At 37.0% G+C, this 25,872-nt stretch overlaps 2 protein-coding genes across 2 annotated transcripts in view; one reads left to right on the top strand and one right to left on the bottom strand.

Annotated features, from left to right (window-relative positions):
* The window catches only part of SYN3 (synapsin III), a 200,136-nt gene that overhangs the window by 94,228 nt on the left and 80,036 nt on the right, over nucleotides 1-25,872 (bottom strand). The gene's annotated exons all lie outside the window — the stretch shown is intronic.
* Nucleotides 10,137-25,872, top strand: part of TIMP3 (TIMP metallopeptidase inhibitor 3) — a 37,646-nt gene continuing 21,910 nt past the window's right edge. The window contains exon 1 of the mRNA XM_026694962.2: nucleotides 10,137-10,554. Coding sequence (XP_026550747.1) covers nucleotides 10,431-10,554 — 124 coding nt within the window. The 5' untranslated portion in view covers nucleotides 10,137-10,430. The remainder of the gene's footprint in view (nucleotides 10,555-25,872) is intronic.

Genomic DNA, 25,872 nt, shown 5'->3' with positions numbered 1-25,872 from the left:
TCTTACAGTATTTTACTTTAAGGATTGTTGTTGTGTATATTTGTACATGAATGTATAGCATGTATGCTATACATTCATGTACAAATAAACCTTGGGCTTTTCCTAAGTTTTATGGTGCCCTTTCTGGCATGAATGGCAACTATTTTGTAACATTTGGATATGTGTTGGCTAGATATATTTTGATATTATAATAATAAGTTTATATGAGATTATCTATCTATCTATCTATCTATCTATCTATCTATCTATCTATCTATCTATCTATCTATCTATCTATCTATCTATCCAGGGGTGGGATTCCAATTTTTTAACAACCGGTTCTGTGGGCATGGCTTAGTTAGCGGGCGTGGCTTGGTGGTTATGTGACTGGCTGGACATGACTTGGTGGTCATGTTATTGGCTGGGTGTGGCCAACTCAATATCACTCACATCGAGGCATGCATCTCCTCGCCTGGCCTCTCATGACTGTGGGGATGCTGCAACCATCGTAAGTGTGAAAAATGGTCATAAGTCACTTTTTTCAGTGCCACTGTAACTTTGAATGGTCACTCCACACAAGCAAGTACCAGCAAAGGAGGGGGAAAAAACTCCAGAAAAGTTCCTGAGACAGGAAGTCCAGTCCTGCCAAGAATGTAATAAGGGTTAATGGAGAGGCAGTTTCCGTAAGCAACACCAGAATGTTTCCTTCCTGCCTTCCTTTCAGGATTAGGCCAGAAATTTCTTCTAACAACCGGTTCTCCGAACTGCTTAGAATGTTAACAACCAGTTCTAGTAAATAGGTACGAACTGGTAGAATCCCACTTCTCTCTCTCTCTCTCTCTCTCTCTATCTATCTATCTATCTATCTATCTATCTATCTATCTATCTATCTATCATCTATCTATCTATCTATCTCTATCTCTATCTCTATCTCTATCTCTATCTCTATCTCTATCTCACATACTGTATATATTATGGAAGATACTTGTGCTCCTTCAAAAGTCTTTGAAACCCTTTTCTTCATAACATAGGAGACAACATTTATTTCAAGATGTTTTTATAAGATACAACTTCAACTGAAGCTATGCCTTCTCATAAATTTCATCAGCAAATCCAATGCCAAACATTTGTTAGAAAGTACTCTTTAAAGTACAAAGCATTTCAGGCATTTTAATTTCAATATTTGTAAAGCAAAGGTTATTCACAGGAAAGGAATGAAAAGGACAACAAATCATCAACTTTTAACCACCCTACTCCTTGTTTATTCCAGATATAAAGCCTCAGGAATTCTATTTTCAATAGCTTTTCTAAAGTACCCTATCTGATTTATCTGAAATTTGTTTGTTTAATAATAAATAAATTACTGAAGTCTTAATGCATTTTGAATGCTTTAATGTTAAACTAGCTCTTCCAATATTAAATAATTGTGAAAAAATAAAAATAAAAAGGAGAGTGATAGAACCAGATTCCTAACTAGTCCAGGATGTATCATTATCTTTGGGGAGTTTGTAGATATTTATATATGGATGCAGCATAATAGAAAGAGTATTTAAATTATATGGCACACAGCTCTGATCCTAATGTTCACTTCCAGAATACTAAGCTGTTAGAAACCCCAACATGCCAGTTCCCTCTCTGGTATTTCCTTCTCCTCCCTTTCCTCTATTTGCCCAATTGTCACACTAAACATCATTGCAATGTCCCACTGTCAATGAATACTTCAGCTTCAACCATAACAATACAAGAGCACACAATAGATACAAACTCAAGGTTAATCGCACCAAACTTGATTGCAAGAAATACACCTTCAGCAACAGAGTGGTCAATGTCTGGAATGCTCTACCTGACTCTGTGGTTTCTTCCCCAAACCCCAAAAACTTTAACGTTAGACTGTCTACTATTGACCTCACCCCTTTCCTAAGAGGTCTATAGGGGGCGTGCATAAGCGCACCCGTCCCTGTAGGTATTGTTCCTTTTTATTTTCTTACATGTATCCATGTATTCATAACTATGTTTTTACTTATACCTATTATCTTGTAAGCAATTGACAAACTAAACAAAATAAAATAAATAAAAAGTAGCTCAACAGTTTTCTGTAACTCATTTAATAGCTGATGCACATGTTGCCCACTATAATCTTTAGACCGTTTCTCTCTGTTCACAGAATGATAGTGAAATATTCCACTGAAACCAGAAAAATATATAGCTAAATTACATTTTACATCAAATGTATTTTCCTTAAAGCTGTTTATAGTGTGGATTTATGTCAGAATCACAATAAAAAAAAGGAGAAACCAGATTTCTTTCTGTCCATGAATGTTGCCCTCTCTCCTTAAAGATAATGATAATACTTTCCATCCTGCACCCAAGGCATTATCATGGACATGGTTATGGGGCTTGTGTGCTCTGAAGAAGATCAGAACTATGTCAGCAGTTCAACCATACTGGATAAGTCTCATCAGAGGAGCCACTCCCACTCCCATAAGCAATATAGTAAGACATAATTTACAGAACCCCATACTGGATCTGTCTTTGTCCAGGTCAACAAGGACTACACTACCTAGGTGCTGGAGTTGCTGGACATCTGGTGACAAATAGGCTACAAAACTCTGTTGGCGGAGCAACCAGGACCACCAATTGCAGATCTATAGGAAGAAAAGAGTTTTACTCAATGCAGATATACAAAGATTGAAAGCAAAGAAATAATGAGATGTTATTACAGATCAAGTAACAAGCATACTGTATATCTTGCAACGATGCCTTTAATACCATCAGAACGGAAGGGTATTATTTTTATAAGCTATGTGTCATGCTGTAGCTGTTATGGAAATATTAGAAATAAAGGATTATGTGAATATAATTTATATGTAATACTAGACATTGTTGTGGAATTTCACCTGCTTCTGGCGTGTAGTTTAGAAAATGACTCATTGCTTGTCTAACTTCACAGAAGTTGAGAGATTGTTGAAATTTTACAAGTTAGTAGAAGAATGGGAATTAGCCATAGAAGCAATTTTCTACCAGAGCATAACTTATGAAGAATACCAGTACAGAGAAGGCATTTAGGGAGGCTTTATCATCAGCTTTTGTAACTGCAAATAAATTGTAGCTCACATGCATTCTAAAGTCTCAGATAAGCTATCTTGTAATAATTCAGAGTATTAGAGCTTTGTGTAAGAGTAACTGCTATTAGCATTGCTTCTTGTTAATGCGACCTGAAACTGTTACTGAGGGATTCATATGCCAAGGCACAGTGTGAGGCCACAGAAGATCCACAGTTTTATATCAGGAGAAAAAAAAAATTTAGCTAACAAGATGCTTCTTTCCCAGTATTAGTAAAAGGATGCAAGATAGACAGACTCAAGGTTTTGCTGCATATGAATTTGGTAATACGCTGTAAAATATAATACAGTATGCAGTCATTAATTTATTCCTTCATATATACACTATATATTTAAATATAAATGAATTGGGTTTCTTCTCTTTTCTAGGCTTCATCTCCATGTTTCCCTACCACCACCAGCATCACCTTTCTGACTAATCCTTACTAAAGGATACATTTCATAAAAGCATGTAGATTTCAAATAGATGTCCAATACCTCCAGGAAATTCCTGTCCACATGTTAACTCTGTGTCACATGAGATACATGATGGAAATAAAATGATGCACCAATGTAAAAAAATGGAAAGAGAGCAGTTGTGATAAGAAGACACATAGAGAAAAATTGTCTCCAAAGATAACAAACAGGATAAAACATCTGTACCCTGGCAAAGAGGTGGGTTCCCCCCCCAAACATACATACACACACACACACACAAATAATCCACTAAGCATTAGACTTTTCTTTAGATCCCAGAACTCATATGATATTTTTAAAATCCCAATTTAAAATTGTATAATAGTATCCTGTATGCTAAGGTGAGTAAATTGGGAACTGATTTCAAGTCTTCCACACTGAACTAGACTCTAGAGTCAGAAAGAGCCATCTAAATAGAACTGGTTGAGGTTATGGTAGGTGGTTTAGGGACAATCTGATCTAGAATTTAGCAAAAACAGACATCATGAGTAACTGAGAACCCCACCCATACAAACATAATTTTTAATTATTCCAAGTGGTGAGCATTTCTTCTCTTCAGAACATCCCCCCCCCCCCAAGGCTAGTGTCTTGCAACACAGTGCCCTCTAGCATAATACTTAGACACATTCCAAACTGTCTTAGGAAGTGAAATCTTTTCAGTGGGTAACTTTCCTTCCAGGTGTGATTATGTTATGTCCTCTCAAAATAGTATAGAGACAAGATGAAGTTGGTTTGCATGAATTGCTAAAACACTGCATAGCTAAAGCAGAGGGAGGAATTAATTGTGCAGTTGTGATGTAGATTTTTTGCTGAACTCTCCCATATTAGGACATTAGTGTTTTAGAGTTGATACAGGGATAATGGTGACTATTTTGTGACCACAGTGTCAGATTTAGGTGACCCCAAATTCTTAAATTTTTGGGACAACGAGATAAAGTCAACAAACAAGAATTTTATTATACTTTTGCAAAAGCAGGCAATTCTGAATCCCTCTCTGTTGAGTTGGAGTCAGAAGAGCCAAGCACTTCCTTTTTCAATACAATTTATAGTGAATGTCCTTTTGAACTTGCAGTTCAAGTATTCTATCGAAACAGGAAACCTTACAGCAAGCAGCCAGGTAGGAAATATTTGTGGTTACATGTTTTTCAGCTTAAACAAGTGTTTAAACATAACCATTATGAGCAAGCATTTTAGCAAAGAAGGAACTGTCCAATCCACCCCCCGCCCCCTTGTTATACATAATATAAATTATTTAAAATAATTCAAAATAATATTTCTTTGATCCATATCCTTCAACAGTTAACATTATTTTTAATTTCTGGAGAAATATCCAGGGTAGATGAAATGTTGTAGTTTATTAACCATATAATATTCCTTGTAGCTTTTGCAAAAATATAAAAGAACATGAATCAAATCAACAGCAGAGAAATAACTATATTTAGGATGGACTTGTTTTCAATCTCATAGCAGTTCTTCGTATCCTTGAAGCAATTTTTCCACTCATACCTTAGCTTCAATTCTGCCTTTAAATGTGTTCACAGCTAACTATGGCATTTCAATTTGGCTAGGATTTAAAACTAATATTAAACTACATGGAGATATCAGGACAAACAATAACTCTTGTGGAAAAGTGACATGCTGTAGGGATAGAGACAAGCTAAAATGAAAACATCATATGATTCCGTGGCTAGTGCCAATTGGTGTACATAATTAAAATAAAGTCAGTTTTCTGTGTGTATCGGCTGAAACACTACAGATCAAAGCATATCAATGTTGAGATGTAGGATATCTGAAATCATACTACTTTGTAGAAAATATTTTCTTATGATCTAATCTAGAAATTGATCAGTCGTAGGTTTGATGAGGCTAGGAAGATGGTAAAAAAAAAGACTGAATTGGCTCTTGAGAAAAAATTGAGCCTGGAGCCAATCTTAAAATAGAAGAAAGCAAGTCTAAGTTCTGGAAGTAACTTAAGTCTTCTAAAGTTCTGTGTGGGAGATTTGAAATCCCAACATCTAATAATGTTAATAGTTCCCATTGTTTTTCCAGGGTAATAATGTTATCTTGTAAGATCTTTCATGTTACAATTCCCTTTGATGTAATTCTATTCTTATTTTATACTGGCAGAGAGAAATAAAGCAAAACGACCCAAAGAAAACCTCTTTATATAAATTGCATTGAGCATTGCAATTGCTAGAATCCAAATATGCAACTTGGAAGTACCTACAGTATAAAGTTATGATAGGGCTTTTCCAAGCTTAGTTTTAAATACTTTACTTTAGTCACTCAGGGCGACCAAGAAACTTTATATTTAGTGTATAAATGATTACCTAACTCAAAATCATATAAATATTTTTTCAATGTGAGGGAAACATGGTACCCATTTTTCCAGTAGCAGATTGCTATGGATGAATTTTTTTTCTTAAAATGCAAAATAAACACTTGAAATGGAAATTCTTTTTCACTAATTCAGACTAAGAACCTGTTTATAACTATTTAAAGTGAATATATGAGCACAAATACATATTGTTTCTATTGTTGAACTTTATTCTCAAGGAACTTTTTGAGTTGCAGTATTATAATAGGATTGTAGAAATAATATCAAATAAAATTCTACCCATCTCCATTACATTACAATTTTTAAAATTCTTGAGAAAACATATAATTAAATGGTTATAAAATCATCATGTATAGTTCCATCTTGCCTCTTTTAGTAAAAGTTGAGACAAAATAAAATACTGTCAGTGTGGTTCATTCAATGCTATTTTAGTTTACAGTCTGAACCATATTTACTCATGAAGCCATTCCTTAGTGCTAGCAGGTACCTCTAAATACATATTTGAAGCATCTTGTTTTCTACTAAATCATGTATTAAGATTATCAGATTATGAGCTTGACAGCAACAGTGGAAAGAGCCTTTTATGCTGGTGACCTCCACCTTATAATACCTTTCAAAGGTGTTATATTTTTTCTAGTGTTAGATTAAAATATTTTAAAGTGTTTAATTATTAAAAGTGATTCTAATATCCTAGGTTGGTTGTACATTTACTATTTATTATTTAATTTCTTTTTTCTTTTGGGGATTTCTAAATTTCAGTGTGATGTTCCTCGAAATCCATTTTTGGACAGTGGTCAATCTAGAATGAGGATAAAGAACCTAGTGCCTGCAGGTCTACAGACTGTTTTCTTGTGCTTCTGACTTTCTATCCCAGCTAACTTTTTTTTCCTCTTAGTCTTTTGATTTAGAAAATAAATGGAATAAATAACATGCTGCAGAGCAAATTCTAGCATCATCTGTATTTCCAATAATGTGCTTGGGGCCTATATAGGCAACCTTAGAAAATAAAATTATGTGGTGGCTGCTATTCTGGCATGCAGGTCTAGATGCATGGACATTCATTGGTTTCAGCCACTTTAATCAGCTTGTGCAGTTGAGCCATGAACTCTACCCCTTTGTGTGCAAAGATATGATACACATACAAAAGAGGTGAGGTTTGTGTTTTTACAGTAAGATGCCATTTTCATCAGACTCAGTCAATTATTATAACCACCTCACTCCAGACACTGCTGTATGAATACATATCTGTATACAGAAAGCAACAGAAGGAAGTGATGGAGAGATGGGTAGCATTCATTTGTCCACCAATAAATAGATATTGTAAGTCTAGCATGGTCACTATGGCAGCTACTTTATCAACAGTCAAGCTTCCCTGGGACAGCTGTTTGGTAATGGCACAAGCCTTTTGGATTGGACTGGCAGTTCCTGCTACTGAACATGAGAAAACAAAACAAACAAAACAAAAAACTAAGCCTGAGACTGAAATGTGGCTGTTGAAAGTAGAACAATGGACCCTGGGAATAAAATTATGGGCTTGGATCTCTAATGACTGCAATTTTATTCCTAATAATTCCAGTCACAGGAGCTTTTCTCTATTTTCAGTGTTGTTTTTTGGTTCCTGAAATTGTTATTACAGCCTTATATTTCTCATTTCAATCCTTGGGGAAGTCATTTTTCTTCCAGAAACCACCATTGTACTCCTGGGATGTTCATTTCAATGATAAGAACAGAAGAGTCACGCTCAGACAAATGGGATCAGATGAGGGTAATATCAAATGGTACTGGAAGAAAATTGTTTTCCAGTAGTGGGACAGAGAAGCCACCCTTCCTATATAGTACATATGACATAAGAATTCTCTAACTACTGTATATGTACACACAAGGGTTAAATGAAAAATAATCTCCAATGGTACAAGTCAACAACTCATGGAAGTATAGGTAGTCCTTGATTTACGACCACAATTAAGCTCAAAATTTCTGTTGCTAAGTGAGACATTTGTTAAGTGAGTTTTGCCCCATTTTATGACCTCACTTGCCATGATTGTTAAATGAATATCTGTTGCTGTTAAGTTAGTAACATGGTTGTTAAGTGAATGTGGCTTCCACAATGACTTTGCTTGTCAGAAGTTCACAAAAGGGATCACATGACTCTGGAATACTGCAAGTGTCATAAATATTAGTCAGTTGCCAAGTGTCTAAATTTTGATCATATGACCATGGGGATGCCTCAATATTGTAAGTGTGAAAAATGGTAATAAGTCACTTTTTTCAGTGCTGTTGTAACTTTAAACAGTCACTAAATGAACTGTTGTAAGACGAGGATTACCTGTACTTACAAGCTAGAATGTTGGATGGGTTCTTTGCTTTCATTTCAGTTAGTATGAAGTTGTTGTAAGAAAAGTTTGTGTTGCTGTTGTTTATGAAATGAAAGCCTGTGAGTGAACTCATCATTTGAGCTTTAAGAAATGTAGGTATCTGATTTTTGATTATGGAAAGAGTCTCTCCAACTGAAACTTACCACCAATTGTGGGTTATTGATGACAGCTAATGGGAATACTGTTATTGGAGCAAAAGGGGTAAAAATGGTGTACTGATTTGTGTGATCCACCTGTGACAACCTGATAGTAGCCAATAAGTTTCACATGAGAAAAATTGATGAACAAATTAGTCAAAGGGAAATTACTGTTAAGATTTGCTCGTCAGAGGATCATCTTATTAACATTTTTCAATGTCAGAAGGGTTTTGCAATTGATTCCTTTCACATAGATGGAATTGAAATTTGCAGGCAAATAGTGTCATGCAATGAGAATCAAAGTGAGACATTTCTTTGTAGCAACATGACAGACAATAAATATACTTGGCTGGGTGCAGTTTGTCCTTTTAAACAGTTCAGCTGTAGCACATGAAGGAGATCAGGGCCCCTTCTTCTCCCATAGACCATGCCACTCACGTTTCTCCCTTATCCACTCCTCCCTGCATGCCCTAGGATGAAGAGGGGATGGGCCTGGGTCTTCCTCTGAATGGCCATCTGGCCTGTGCCGTTCCTCAGTTTCCTCCACAACCACCGGAGCCACACTCCCACTCCCTGTCAGTTGTTCCATCTCTCCCTCTGAGTCAGACTCCAACAGGGGCATGACAGCAACCTTCAAAACTTTGAAACAGGGTTCAGAAGCAAAAAAATAAATAAATCTTTCTTCAATATGTCAATGGTAGGCTGAATGAGACAGTCAAGAGGGAATTGAAAACTCTCACCATCTTAAATCTCTGCTATACCATTCAAACTGAGGGGCCTTTTTGTGGGCATCTATTTGGCTGAAATGAAGACACGAAAAAAACAGTCAGGATCTGATTGAAGAGACAAAAACATGAAGTTCTTTCATGGTGTTTTTAAGAACTTGTCCATCATTGGCAGGAATATGTAGTGAATGATGGGAATTGTGCAGTGGAAGAAATACAGGTAACAAAAAAGAGTATTTCTATTTCATTTATTAAAGTATTCTTATTTTACTTCATTTAAACTAAGGATATGGAGTGGAGGTGTTAGTTTTCATTCAACCATCTTAGTAAAGAGCCATTTTTTGGCTCAGCCGAGAAACCAGCTATTTTCCAATCTGATTCATTTATAGCTTTTCCATTCAGGACAGACAATAAAATACTATCAACTAGGGCTAAGATGCCTTTCAGACTTTTCAGCTCTACAGATGAACAGCACTTGACTATTTGATGTGAGTGTTCTTGCTTTTCCCCCCCCCGCTTTTTTCCCCCCTTCATTTTATGTGGTAACTTTTTGGAAAATCTGCCTGGCCGTATTTGATAGTGTAAACTGCTGTGAAGTTGAGGAATATTAATATTTGAATATATAGATAAAAAGAGAGCCAACAAGGACCAGCAATTACTGGTTTCCTTCTCCTGAGTGTATTTATCAAAGTTTCCTCTAACGTTCTTCATCATCCCTGCCACAGTCTAGTATCTACTTGTCCTTCCTGTTTCCCTTTAGTAACTGTCAACAGAAATCCTGCTTGTTAAGCCCCAACTGCCACATACAGAGAATACAGATTATTCCCTATATGGAACTGAATCCCTTGGTAGGACCCCGCCTCCAACCAGATTTTTTTTTTGGTAGCCTCTCCCCTTTCCTGAGGAATGAGGTAATGCGGGGCTCCGATTGGTCCAGGAGGCGGCACCCCAATAGCCGTGTGGGGCGCGCTCAAGGCTATAACTCCCTGCAGCCGCCAAAGAACGCAGAGGCGCGCACGAGAGTGGCTGAGGAGCGTCAAACGCGCGGAGAGGAAAGTCGAGGCTGCACTTTTAATAGGAGCGGAACCTCGCGCGCAAAAAAAATTAAAAGCTCCTTGCTTTCAGCACTCGCTCGCTTGCCTCGCCAAACAGGGGAAGGAGCATCCGGACGAAGCAGCATTGCAACTACGCTTTTTTTTTTCCTTCTTCCTTTCTTTCTAAAAGCATCTCCCTCTACTTCTTAACTGTTCTCCACGTGGGTGGAGATCGAGGAGTAGGGTACTCCTGCGCGACACAATATGTCAGGGCGGGCGCTGAGTATTTTCTTGCTGCTCTGCAGCTGGAGCCTGACTGAGCTGCTGGTCGAAGCTTGTACCTGCGTCCCAGTTCATCCCCAGGATGCCTTCTGTAACTCAGACATCGGTGAGTGTGGCGTATTACTATCCTCTCGCTAACTGCACTCGGCAGCCTCTGTAGCGGCGTATTCCCGATTGTCAGATTTTCGAGAGCCGTGTGTTCTCGTTTGAAGCATGGGGGTGAAAATTGTCGGTGGGTTTACACAATTCCAGTCCAGAACGGATTAGTGTTGAACTTAAAACAACGAAAACACCGCCCAAATGACTTGTTCCCTCGCTATGCTTTGGGGTTGCTTTGCAAAATAGTTAACAAACCAGCCTTACAAATCCGAATTGTTTGTACTCGGTTCTGTCCTTCTGCACGTATATGAATGGCACACCTACTTTGTGGCAGTGGCATTATGGTTCATGGTAGCTGGAAAGTTCTCTAACGCAGCATAGTAACTTTTGTGAAGTCAGGGCAGATTTTTCTGGAGAAAAACCTAGAAAAAAAAGTTTTAACATCTCTTCAGCCCTAGAATGTCAATACTTGGAAGTTTGTCTGATTGTTTTCAGGGGCTATTACTTCTAAATAGTGTTGCATAGGCTGGCTTTAAAGTTGTAATTTACAAGATATGTGAATACTACTGCTCCACCCAGTTTATTTACCTGCAGGTTATAGATTAAATATGGAAAAGAATCTGAAATTTCCTTAAGCAGGATTCCTCTGTTTATATGTCTAACTTCTCTGCATATGTAAAATATATGTAATGGGATGATAATTTTTTTTTGGCACAGTTGCTACTTATCCAGATGGTATGCTAGCTATAGTGGTTAAATGATAGATTAAAATTGGGAGATCCAGTTTCAGATAGAAGCTCTCTTCTGCAACTGACTTAGGTTCAGTTGCCTTTTTCTCAGCTTTATCCTATTTATAGGATTTTTCTGTGGAAAAACATATGAAAGTGTTACCCTACAGTACTTCCTTCAGTACTTTGAAGTTCTTTACCAAAAGGCAGGATATATATCTAACAGATACATATTTTTTAAAATCTGTATTGGTCTTTTCAAGATCACTCTGAGCATCAACCCCATCTATTGATCTTTCTTCCCCAAAATTATTTTCATGTTATTAACTCCTTGCTTGCAATAAGTTTTGGTTACTGAGTGGTCTCAGATGAAAGTTTTTGTCATCTCATTAGTTTTAACCTTTAATTTGATGGTTGTCTGTCCAACATATAATACTGGAAATAATTTATTAATCTTTTATTTTTATGAGCTTTTGCAAACTACAAGGTTTCCATTCCCCACAAATCACTTTGAAGCTGACCTGGTGACTTCTGTACCCGCCAAAAATGCTGAGACTGGTAGAGAACATTTTAAGCCAATCCGTGCCTTCTTTAGGTGACCAAGGGAACAATACAAAAATGTCAATCATTTTCCTGAGTCAATGGGTACCCTGGAATAATCCCCTTATTATCACTCTATAGGAAGTAAAAGATATTGGCCACATATTTATTCCACTCATATTTTCAGTGCTTGTTGTATACATTTGTCTTATTGGTTTCCAAAAAAAAAATAAAAAAAAAATCTTAAGCAATTGCTACCAATATTCCTAAAGGTAAAGTTGCCATTCTGCCTGCAATGTGATAGGGAGATGATTAACATTTGAGAATGTTTGAAACTAGGACTTTTTCCAATAGTTGATGAATCATAGTTGTTTGTTGCCATGGTAGCTCTCATAGGAGAGAAAGGAAGATACATTCTAAACAATACCTATGGAAAGACACCAGAAACAGAATTGTGATGCTTTGAGGCCAGCAGGCCAGTACTCAACAGAATCCACAGTCATATTGTTGCAAAGAACATAGGAAGTTTGCTTCCATTTCTAGTAAACAGTAGCCACAGGTAGGATTGCTTTCAGAATGGTTAACTCTAAATTTAGGTAGTTATGCAGCTGGTTCCAAACTAGGATAAAATCCTTGTATAAAGGTTCTTGAAATGACAGTGCTTACAAAGAATACAATTTCCTAATCCCAAAGTTGTGCTAGTTTCATATTGGTGTAAAAACCTTCCAGAATATTTGAAATCCGGCCATCTCAGTTTGTTCCCAGCTAGTGAAATCTTTGCAAGCTTAAACCATAAACCACATGGGAAGTAAATGGCATGCAAGGCATGCAGAACAAACTACAGAGGAAAACATATGGGTGGAAGCATTTACATGGACTAGGAATCAAGCAAGCATGAAGGTAGTAGTTTTCAGGTAAATAAAGTTTTGACCCCTAAAACGAAATATAAAATCAAAACTATACTATAGAAGCCTCTGACACACCCATAGATTAATGGTAAACATTCTTTTCAATATGCTGCCTGCATGGAAGTATTTTGTAGATATTTTCATTAGCTAACATTTCATTGCTACTTTGTGTGTGGCATTAGTTAACTTTTGGGTTCTAAAGTAGTTACTTGGTAACTCCCATGGAAAGGTTTGTTTGTTTGTTTCTAAATTGGGACTTAAAGATTCTAGACAAGGACCCTTATTCATGTTTAGTTTAAGTACTCTTGTCACTGCTGAAAACCAGTAAAATCTTATATACGGAAATAATTCTGAGAGTTGCTGTTTTACTTGAGTAATATTAAGACTACAATATTCTGGCAATGATATACCAGAAGATTCACAAGGGTAAAGGAGAAGTTCAAAGTCCTTTAAAGGACTTTTATTACTGGTCCTTTATTTGCTCTTTAGGAGTAGACATGTCAATTCATTGCCAAAAGGTAGCTGGCCTTTTCTTGAAAACACAATTTGTCTGTCTCTACCAGAAAATTTCCCATGTGTCCCTAATATTTGACTAGATTTCTAAACCTTAACTTATGGCTATGAATTTCCCACCTTGCTAGTTTTCATAGCCAGTAAAGGTGGAAGCTAAAAAGGAACAAGATCTATTATACTAGGAAGTATGGAAGAGAAAATAAAATAAAAATATAAAATAGTGAGTAATGTAAGAAGTGTCTATGAAAGAATCAAATGATAGAAGTTGTATTCAGTGGATGTGATGCAAACTCTGCCCCTTTTTGTGACATTGCACACATATATGAAAGGGGCTGAGCTAGTGTCATGTTGTCATGACTGTTTTCATAATTTTGAAAAGCAACTAAATTCATGGATGTCTCAGAATATGAGTCGCAATGGCTTGAAAATAATAGTGGACATAAAATTGTTTCTGGACTTGCACCTGAATCTTAAAGGTACATCTATTTCCAGCTACAGTTTATTGATATGGAATCCCTAAAGAATCCAGATAGATAGATAGATAGATAGATAGATAGATAGATAGATAGATAGATAGATAGATAGATAGATAGATAGATAGATATTCCTGGTTTTGTGGGACAAATTGAAGCATAGTGCTATGTGTGCACATGTATGACCCATGCCACCAGTTGTAGCCAAAAAAAGGGGGGGGGGCTAAAAATTGCACTACTAAAATAGAATATTTTGCCAGCAAATTAATCATGTTGTGAAGAGGAGGCACTTTGTAAGACTACAAAGTGGTGTTTTAAAGTGTTGTATTTGGCTTTATAGATTACTACTTTGGTATGATGTCAGTAAATCATCAACAGGTGGATTTGTCTATTTGGTGCCACAGTTTTCATTATAATATATTTTATTTTGAAATGTAAGTTTTTGAATCTTATTTACAAATAGAATTAGATATGAAATTGGAACTTAATGTATCCTTCAGAGGACAATATATTAAGCAGCAGCAGAATTTCTAATGAGTGGTGATTTTTGATTCCTCATTTTGTGGAGTACAAAGTTGTGAAAAAGCAAAGTCTTCCTTAAGCCACCAGCTCTGCCAGCACCTCTTTAGTAAACACTGCCATTCTTTTCTAGAATCAAAAGGGGAAGAAACTGATCCAAATTTCTAGCTGATGAAGAGTTAAATGTTTCCATGGAGACTTGTTGCAGTTTGGTACTTTATCTAAAGCAGACTAAACTGCATGCTGGTTTACAAAAAAAAGTAACTTTTTATAGCTCTTCAACTCTGACAAAATGCATGTCTTAAAGGGAGGAGTCAATGCCCCAAGGGATTGATGCTTACACAAGGTTGCCAGAACAGATCTATTCATAGTTCTCTTTGCAGTTAAATACAATGGCAAAATAGAATCCTTGAAAAGGATTTGCTGTATTTTATTTTAAAGGAAATGCCATTATGGTTTCAAAAAGAACGGAAAGAAATGTCTGAACTTGAAATAAACTGTTTGCTCAAATTTGGCTACTAGTGTGCCGTCATTCATTACTTTTATTTGTATTACATATTTTTTATTTATTACTTTTGTTGTGCCATCCTATCCTTGAATTAACATCTAAATAAAGATAGGATCACTGTCATTTTTTTTTTACTGGAAGACCTTAAAGATGAAAGTATTTTGTGCAAATGCATAAAAAATAGACTAATCCTATTTACACAGCATAAGGGTGGGGATATCTATACCAATTATAACAAATCTGGAGTACACTAGGTTAGTTATTGACAATAACTAACCTAGATAGATAAGTAGGTAGGTAGATTGGTAGAGAGATAGATAGAATAATAACACAGACAATACTGCTACCCTTCAAAAAGACCTCAGATTTAACAGATAATCAGAGTTGGAAGGGACCTTGTAGGTCATCTAGTCCAACTTACACCATTTCTGACAAATGGCAGTCCAATCTCTTCTTGAAAGTCTCAAGTGATGGCTCTCAACTATGTATCAGAATGGTCAAACAAATGGCAACTTCAAATCTCAACTAATAAATGCTCTGTCTTACATATTGGCAAAAAATATATATCAGAAAATAAAATACAAGTGGAATAGTCAAGATCTTGTTGATGATTGAGTACTCATCTCTAATGATCTAAGTGCTAGAGCCCACTGTAACTACATAGCCAAAAAGGCATTAAGAGTTGTTACCCTAATCCTACGTAGCTTTTTCTCTGGTAATATCACACTACTAACTAGAGCATACAAAACATTTGCTAGACCAATACTTGAATACAGCTGACCAGTCTGGAACCTGCATTACGTATCTGATATTAACACAGTTGAGAAAGTCCAGAAATATTTCACAAGAAGAGTTCTACACTCCTCTACTCATTGCAGAATACCTTATGCCACCAGACTTGAAATTCTAGACCTAGACAACCTAGAACTATGCCGTCTTTGGTCCGATCTAATATAGTATATAAAATCATACATTGCAATGTCCTACCTGTCAATGAATACTTCAGCTTCAACCATAACAATACCACACAATAGATACAAACTCAAGGTTAACTGCACCAAACTTGATTGCAGGAAATACGACTTCAGCAACAGAGTGGTCAATGTCTGGAATACTCTGCCCGACTCTGTGGTTTCTTCCCCAAACCCCAAAAACTTTAATGTTAGACTGTCTACTATTGACCTCACTCCTTTCCTAAGAGGTCTATAGGGGGCGTGCAGAAGCGCACCAACGTGCCTAACGTCCCTGTCCTATTGTTTCTTTTTATTTTTCTTATATGTATCCATTTCATGTATTCATAACTATGTTTATACTTTTACCTGATATCTTATAATCACTTGACAAATAAATAAAAAGAAGCATCAGAAGAAGTAATGTCTATCCTGTTGGCTGTGATAGAGCTGTGATAGCAACATGTTTATCATAAAGAAATACATGCCCACTTCCTCAAGTGAGAACCTATGATACAATCACCTCCTATTTGTTTTATACTGTGACACAGAGTAATTTTAAATTGTCATGTAATATTCTCTATTCGTTACAGTTGCTCAGGTCATGCCTTGTACTAACCCATAGGATGGTTAGTTTGATTTGGGCTTAGAATGCTACATGAATTCAATCATGTTTTTTGGTATAGCAATTTAAACTCAACAAATTGTAGTTTATTCAGTCAAATAAGGTTTAATAAACTATAGCTTAGCTTGAAGTCTGACTCCTATTCAATGTAAAATTACTGTAAAGAAAATTGTCCCTAGTTCTTTCCAGTTTTTCCAGTTTTTCATTAGACTTTCATTAGATCAGTGGCCCCCAACCTTTTGGGCACCAGAGACCGGTTCCGTGGAGAGAGGGGGCATGGTTTTGTGTGCTGCCTCCATCTCACAGATGGTCTTTGCTTGTTTGCACGGAGCAGTTTCTGGCACAATGCTGGTCCATCGACTGGGTGTTGGGAACCCCTGATCTAGATTGTTAAGGGTTTTCCTATCTAGTTGCAAGATGCTCAGTTGAAATTCCAGATTCTCCTTTCTCTCATGGACTTTTGATTTTGCACATGTAGTTTATTTCAGGGTGCATATTGGTTAATTCTGCTTCTCTATGGAACTGTAGACTCCCTAAACTACAAAATCTATTTCTAGCAGTAAGGAGATTTTGATGAGGACTAATTCTTCTGTGCTTTTATTGTGTTCGTTTAGTCTGCGGTCACTTGAGAGAGCAGCTGCATCATATGAATTGGCTGCATGCAAACCCCTTGAAATCTTAAATACAATGCAGCAGAATTAACCCAAGAAATGGGACTGCTACTAGGCTAGCCAATTTTAGGGACTTTAGGAAGAGAAAGTTGAAGCCTGAAGGATATGTTGAAGTTCTGTAAAGTATTTCTTCAGAAGTTACATTACAATTAGAATTATATATTTTTAAACATTGAAAAAAAATCAGGTGAGTAGGGTGGCTCATCAGTGGAGTAAATTGTGTCACATTTGTGATTATAGTGACACATATTGTGGAAGAAGGACTATAAATCTTGTATTGCTGCATCTTTCTGAAAAAGTTAAAATTTTAGTGCAAAGCTGATTGTTTTATTTTTTTATTGTATGCTGCTTCAAGTCACCTTTGGTGAGACGGGAGGGCGTATAAATTTGATAGGTAAAAAGGTTTTACTGCTTTAAGAATTGCATTAATGTTAAACCATGGATTTTTAAAAAAGCAGTACCTTCAAACCTGAAGAAAGTCAGGCTACCTTAATGTATAGCAGGATAAGTTCTGAAGCACCTTTGAATAATTGTTGAAGCATATGCAACTCTACAAGATAACAGGTTGAAATCCTAATATCCTAATTTATTAAATGTACAGCTTGGGACATTGTAATATCTCTTTATTTGGTTGTGCTATGCTTCAATACAGGTAGTCCTCAACTTACAACAGTTCATTTTGTGACTGTTCGAAATTACAACAGCAAAAAAAAGTGACTTATGACTGATTTTCACACACACATGACTGTTGCAGCATACCCATGGTCACGTGATCAAAATTCAGGTGCTTGGCAACTGATTCATATTTATGTTGCAATGTTCCGGGGTCATGTGATCACCTTTTACAATCTTCTGACAGGCATATTCAATGGGAAAGCCAGATTCACATAACAACCATATTACTAACTTAACAATTGTGGCAAGAAAGGTCTTAAAATAGGGCAAAACTGATTAAAAATGTCTCACTTAGCAAAAGAAATTTTGGGATCAGTTGTGGTCATAAGTTGAGGACTACCTGTACTGTACTATGTATGCTTAAAGGAAATAACTAGACCAAACTGGCTCTTGTTGCTATACTATAGAATAGAAATAGTTTATGCTTATGCTAGGCTAGAATGATGTATATCAATTATTGAGGAGCTGTATTCTATCTTTTTATTTTCTTTCTTTCTTAAATATTATGATGCAACCACAGAGTACGGGGATAAAAATTATGATACATTATAAGCTAGCCTGAATAGAATACATGTAATTTATATGATCCTGCCTTGAGCAGGGGGGTGGACTAGAAGATTTCCGAGGTCCCTTCCAGCCCTATAGTTTTATGTTCTAAATCTGTATGACAGTGACTATAGGAACAGACTATTCTGAGTTGAAGAATGGAACAAAATGTCTGAACAAAAAGGGAGGACATGGCCAAGAAAACTTCTGTGAAGATAATTCTTTCTTATAAACAAAATTGTTTTGTTCTTCTTTTGTTTTCCTGAATGAGATAATTCTGAAAATATATTACTAAGATGTGACCTTCATTGTGTTTGTTATCTTTTTTATATGGGAGTTTAGGACTCTTCAGAAAGCAAAATATACATCCGGAAAGTCCCTTCCTTGCTCTCTTACTGATAAATTATACTAAATACTAATCATTTTTCCTGTGACTAAAAACTCAATTACTGTACATATAAAGGGGAAAAAAGTCCTGGAGCAATGCTTTTTTACCCTTCAGTGTCAACACTTTCCCAAGCCTTTCTTAACTAAAATGTTTTGATGAATTTATGAACATATGTCTCATGTTAACCAAGGAATTTGCTGATGTAATGGGTGGATGCTATTGTCCTCTGATAGTGTTTGTCTTTAAATTTTTATTTCTTTGACACAGTCTCAACACATCTGCATGAATCTGTGCATAAAGCAGATTCTTACTCCTTCACATTACATGCTAACACTGAATTCCGTTCATCCTATGCTTGCCATGAAAGAATTAGCAGTAAAATAAAAGCATTACTAGCAATAGCACTCAGACTTATATACCGCTTTACAGTGCTTTACAGCCCCCTCTAAGCTGTAAAGAGTTAGCATATTGCCCCCAACAACAATTTTGATCCTTGTTTTACTGACCTTGGAAGGATGGATGGCTGTGTCAACCTTGAGCCAGTCAGAATTGAACTGCTAAACTGATGGCAGCAGGTAGGCAGTCAACAGAAGCAGCCTGCAGTACTACATTCTAACCACTGGGCTTCTACAGCTCAACTACTAGAATAATGTTTTCAATCCTAGGGTCCTGTTCCTGTCCCCCCCGCACACACACATAGCATGAGTAGGCTTAAGCATGTTTATTTCACACAACCAACCATAGTCATTTCCCACGTCTCAACTCTGTGTGTAGTTTTTAGAATTAGTTTCAAGTGGCCTTTCTGAAAAATGCTGATCAGATGTAGTGAAAGCAAGGGGGGGGAGGGAAAGAAAAGGTGTGGGCATGGGCATAATGCCAGTAAGGTGAACTAAGGCAAGATGACAGAAAGGTGAATCATTGGCTTTCAGGCAGGACAACTGCAACCACTGATTGCAAGGCCCAATGAAAGCAACCACGACTCTCCAGGCTGTAGGCACAGTGCAGACAACTTGGCTTTCATGGATTCAAGGCACAATGGAGGCAAAATTACTCTCACAGCTTCAAGGCAAAGCAAAGGCAACTTGACTTCAATGGGTGCAAGGCATGATGATGGCAACACGTCTAATTGAATTCAAGGCAAAGTGTCAATAGCATCCATGTATTGACAGATTATGAATGGTTCCAAACGCTGAAGTAAATAGGTGCCGACTGGTATGCCTCATTAGGAGAGTTGAGGCTGTCTTCACATGAATAGACTCACCTACCTGTTGCACCTCCCTCTGCTCAACTCTGTGTGACCTGGGATCGGGTGGGAGTGGCAAATCCACTACTTCACTGACTGGCTGCGGCTGAGCCTCTTCTTCAGCCTGTGCAGCTGGCTGTTTATCTGGCTGCTGTCTTTCGTCTTACAGTCCTGGGTTTGATTTTCCATGCTCAAATGTAGAGCTTTGCTTCATTTTCAAATTCCGTATCCTCAAAATCCTCCCAATTTCTGATATGTTCCTATAAGATCTTTGTCTTTGTGTTATCTGAAAATTTGATATAAGTAGTCATTGTTTAGTAACCACTATTGGGACTCACAATTGGATCATTAAGTGAAGTGGCCACTAAGTGAAACTGCCACTGTGCTTATGATCTTACTTCAGTTGTTGTTATTGTTGTTGTTGTTGTTGTTGTTGTTGTTGTTGTTGTTGTTGTTGCTGTTGTTCGTCTTCTTCCTCTTCCTCCTCTTCCTCCTCCTCCTTGATTTCAGCCTTTTTCCTACAGGTATTAACTATACACCTCTTTGAACTTTTAGTTCAGTTGAACAATTGTAATCTCCCTGTCCTTTATATTTTTTTCATGTCATTTTTGTGACTTAAGCAAAATCTTCCCAGCCTAGTCTGACATATTAACTACCATGCCATATTCATTCAATGATATTCATTGAATTCATTCAATAATATCATGGAAGAATGTATATATTAGAAATATTGTATGCAAAGGCCACTCTCCATACTAACATATTTTCCTACCAAGAATCCCATCCTGCTACTGCAAGTGTTTCTGTATTTTGATTTGGGGAACAAGAGAATTCTTCTCCTGAGCCAACATAGAAAATAAAGGCTTTCTATTTTTGGCAAACCAGTCACTTACTATTGTTAACTAATTTGTTTCTATTAGAGAATCTTGGCTGAAAAGATTCCCTGATGATGTAGCATCCCACATTATTTACTAAGTCTTGACTCTCTCCATCCCCTTAGGATTACCACTTTAAATGTTGGGAAGGTTAATAAATCCACAGAAAAGTTTCTTCTGTGCAATTCCTAGAGACAGAAGTCTTCTCATGTAGTTTAGGTTTGGCAGCCTTATCCTTAGTTCTCCAGATCGTATATCCCAAGCTTTTTATTCAAGCCATTCTTTCATTTTCTTGCCTTCTCTCAGATTGCTGTATCACTCTCAGTTAAATACCTTACATTTTTCCTTACTATAATAATATGGCAGGATGAGCTTTCTGAAGACAACATTACACTGCATTAATGCCCGAAGAGAAATGCAGTGCCAGGTTTCTTAACTTCACCTCTCAAAGCACTGTAAATTGCCCCTAGCTCTATCTCATATAATTGAATTCAGCATATGGGATGAAACACGGGCTTAAGAACATGGAATATTGTTATAAAGGTCAGTTTCTGAGAACTAGAAACATTTTCTTTCTGTCTGGGTATAGGGCAGATGTAATCAATAAACTATAAAATCTCAGATGAGATTTGTGAATCTAATCAGTAAGCCTGTTATTGAGAATTCTGCTAATGTCATGTCTAGTAATTGTAATAAGAAAAGTTCTGGAAATAAGACTTAAAAGCAATTAAATTGAGTTAAAAGCTTATTTTATGCTATGTTATTTCTCCTTGGAGATTCCTATGTTCACATTATAGGACACTAATTCTCAAAATAATACAATATTTTTCACAGTCTTGACTGTTTTCTGCACTTGGCATTTTTCCTGGTAACGGAATTAAGTCCTAAGGAAAGTTCAGAAATAAATCTGAACTCATGTCTTTTGAATTCTCTTGAAGCAAAAGGAATGGATTGTGAGGACCTAGTCTTTCTCAAAATGCAATTCTCCAGATGTTAAGAGATTACAATTTCCATAGTCCAGACCAACCACATTTGGAACACTGAATTGGGAAAGGTGGTTACAGCAATATACTGTATAAAATGGGAACTTGTAATGCTAATCTACTGTCCCTGTAGTGTTCAATGGAAGCAATTTAACTACATTTATTTTATACAGTGTGGTTATAATATGCAGATAGATGCTCTCTTATCGACAAATATGATGTTAATACTTCATCAGTTATGTAGCCTTTGGCAGAGAATGCTTTAAATTAGACAAATATAATTCAGTCCCACTGATTAAAAACAATTCTTTTCACTATTTTATTTGCTAGCTATGTGGGGTTAGCCTTAACTTTGCTGACCTGTCTCATTGGGTGGTGAGACATTCAGTAGCTTATTTGCTTTATAAAATTTTTAATATGCTTATGTTCCCAAGGTTATGCAGTAAATCTAAATCTGAAACATGGATTAGCATTTAGGTCTTAGGGTTGATACTGTAGCATTGTGTGTACTTTCGTAACACTGGACCTGAGCTCTAACTGTGGATTTCTTTTATTTTTATAAACACTAATCTTACTCAAATAATCCTTTTAAGAAATGTGGTAGAAAGAATAAATCTTTATGCCTTGTCCCCAGGAAAATCCAAGAGGGGAAAAAAAAACATTTTGGCTGAAAGTGGTGCAAACTTAATTGTGGGAAAACTAGGCTGAAAAGAATTAGCATGCTGTATTCATGACAGGGAAGTGGCTAAGATGTATTGGGTTGACTGCAGAAGGCAAAAACAACACTCACAACAATTCTCTGGATATTGGGGTAAATTTAAAATATAGCTCCAGTTCTTTCTTAACCAAGTTAGGAGGAGTGCTCTGAAAATATGTTAAGGATTTACATTTTTTGTAGAAGCTTGAATTTTGCTGATTAGAAAGTAATCCTATGTTGTATGTCTATTCAAAACCGGGCCTTACTGAGACTTAATTTGCACACTAGATTGCCACTTCAGATTGGACAATAAAATAAAAGTTCCATGGCTACTGTTTCTAGTTTTTTGTTTATTACTCTTACAGATAATTGGAATACAGGGTAATCCTAAAATTAATAAATTTAAATGTAAGTCCATTTGTAAATATATGAATTCTGTTTGTGGCTTTTACCTTAATATGTACTATTTTATTATATAATTATCACATTCTTTTGTATTTGATATTTTTTAATCCCTTGTTAGCAACCCACAGTTGTTTGGTAATTGGGTGGCTGTATAAATTAAAGAAAATACCAGATAAATAAATTAATCTTAAGTTCCAGTTCTACTTCCATGAGGGAACTGTATGAGGAAAGTGTATGTTAACTCGTGTCTAAAAATTCAGTAATCCAAATATAAATTTACTCCACCTTCCATCTCCACCAATGAGGAATAGTGACCATTCCATGGTAACTAGTATATTTGTGGAATGGTTAAGTAAGGAAGCAATCCTCCTGTCCTTAGTTCAAGTGGTACAGATGTATGTATGGGAATTATCTTAAAAATGGATTACATTGCCTTAGTTTTAAATGCAAACCTGAGAGAAATACACTTTTTCCTCTCTAAATATCAGTCACATGCTTAGGGGAACTATAATTTCTGCCCGTGTTTGGAGATACTTGAACAGACAAGTCTTTGATGAAGTTTTAGTATACAGTGCACAAAACAAACTCTTGTACACTACAACATGGGCACAAACTTCTGAACAAAGAAGAACTTCATTCAATTCAATAGCTTGTGGTTTTCTCCATAGGAGAAATAATAGAATTAGCAGTATTTCTGAACTTTAATTCTGGATGTTAATAAGCAGAAAACTAGCTAACACAATTATGTAACAACTGGAAAAATCCTCTAAATTACTTTTTAAATTTTTGACATTTTTTATATCTTTTATAGTAAAATATTTGAGTTTAATATCTGCTGCAGTATACAATCTGTTTCTTTCCTTCTATCTTAGAATCAGGAAACAGTAAATTTAGAGAGGGATTTAGGAGTAGGAGGCTCAACTTGACAAACAAAGTTAAATATATTTACTTTCCTTATGCATATATACTTTGGGCATAAATGTATTCTTTATAGGCGAATAAGTGATCTACATGCTATCAGAAGTAAATTCTCCTGAAACTCTCCTGTTTCTATTTACTATTTTATGGTAGATATAACTGGGAAGAGAAATGAGGTTTTTTTCTTGTCCGTCTATATACACTGCTAAAAAAAATAAAGGGAACACTTAAACAACACAATGTAACTCCAAGTCAATCACACTTCTGTAAAATCAAACTGTCCACTTAGGTAGCAACACTGATTGACAATCAATTTCACATGCTGTTGTGCAAATGGAATAGACAACAGGTGGAAAGCATAGGCAGGTAGCAAGACATCCCCAATAAAGGAGTGGTTCTGCAGCTGGTAACCACAGACCACTTCTCAGTTCCTATGCTTTCTGGCTGATGGTTTGGTCACTTTTTGAATGCTGGCGGTGCTTTCACTCTAGTGGTAGCATGAGATGGAGTCTACAACCCACACAAGTGGCTCAGGTAGTGCAGCTCATCCAGGATGGCACATCAATGCGAGCTGTGGCAAGAAGGTTTGCTGTGTCTGTCAGCGTAGTGTCCAGAGCATGGAGGCGCTACCAGGAAACAGGCCAGTACATCAGGAGACGTAGAGGAGGCCATACGAGGGTGACAACCCAGCATCAGGACTGCTACCTCCGCCTTTGTGCAAGGAGGGACAGGAGGAGCACTGCCAGAGCCCTGCAAAATGACCTCCAGTGGGCCACAAATGTGCATGTGATTGCTCAAACGGTCAGGAACAGACTCCATGAGGGTGGTATGAGGGCCCGACATCCACAGGTGGGGGTTGTGCTTACAGCCCAACACTGTGCAGGACGTTTGGCATTTGCCAGAGAACACCAAGATTGGCAAATTCGTCACTGGTGCCCTGTGTTCTTCACAGATGAAAGCAGGTTCACACTGAGCACATGTGACAGACGTGGCAGGGTCTGGAGATGCTATGAAGAACGTTCTGCTGCCTGCAACATCCTCCAGCATGACCGGTTTGGCAATGGGTCAGTAATGGTGTGGGGTGGCATTTCTTTAGGCACAGCCCTCCATGTGCTCGCCAGAGGTAGCCTGACTACCATTAGGTACCGAGATGAGATCCTCAGACCCCTTGTGAGGCCTTATGCTGGTGCAGTTGGCCCTGGGTTCCTCCTAATGCACGACAATGGTAGACCTCATGTGGCTGGAGTGTGTCAGCAGCTCCTGCAAGATGAAGGCATTGATGCTATGGACTGGTCCACCCGTTCCCCAGACCTGACTCCAATTGAGCACATCTGGGACATCATGTCTCGCTCCATCCACCAACGCCACGTTGCACCACAGACTGTCCAGGAGTTGGGGTATGCTTTAGTCCAGGTGTGGGAGGAGATCCCTCAGGAAATCATCTGCCACCTCATCAGGAGCATGCCCAGGTGTTGTAGGGAGGTCATACAGGTACGTGAAGGCCACACACACTACTGAGCCTCATTTTGACTTGTTTTAAGGACATTACATCAAAGTTGGATCAGCCTGTAGTGTTTTTTTCCACTTTAATTTTGAGTGTAACTCCAAATCCAGACCTCCATGGGTTGCTAAATTTGATTTCCATTGATAATTTTTGTGTTATTTTGTTGTCAGCACATTCAACTATGTAATGAACAAAGTATTTAATAAGAATATTTCATTCATTCAGATCTAGGATATCTTATTTTTGTGTTCCCTTTATTTTTTTGAGCAGTGTACTATTATAACTCTTGTTTTTACCATCAATTGGGATAGGACAATTTTTTTTTAATCAAAATACCTCAAATAGCTAAGTATGTGTTCAAAATACTGCACTCATGACTCCCAAGGGAATGAAATTTGGGGAAGTTGTGGCTGTTTCAGCTGGGCTGTGGTTGGTCTGCTGCTGGGGTCACATGATGCTCATTCTGAACATTCTTACAGTTTACCTGCCAGTCTTATAATCCTTCCCACACCAGCAACAAGGAATTGGCTAATGTGGCTCTTTAAAAAGCAACAACTTTTAAGATTTATGAAGAAAGAGCTGTCTGCCATCTGTCTGTCTATCTCTCTTTTATCTATCTATAATCTATATGTCTGTCTCTCTATAACTATCTATCT

This window comes from Notechis scutatus, chromosome 6 (genome assembly GCF_049901735.1).
Source record: "Notechis scutatus isolate UNSWTSFEM ecotype Mainland chromosome 6, rNotScu1.2, whole genome shotgun sequence".
In the NCBI taxonomy this organism is placed as follows: Eukaryota; Metazoa; Chordata; class Lepidosauria; order Squamata; family Elapidae; genus Notechis; species Notechis scutatus.
This window is presented reverse-complemented; position numbering and strand designations above follow the sequence as displayed.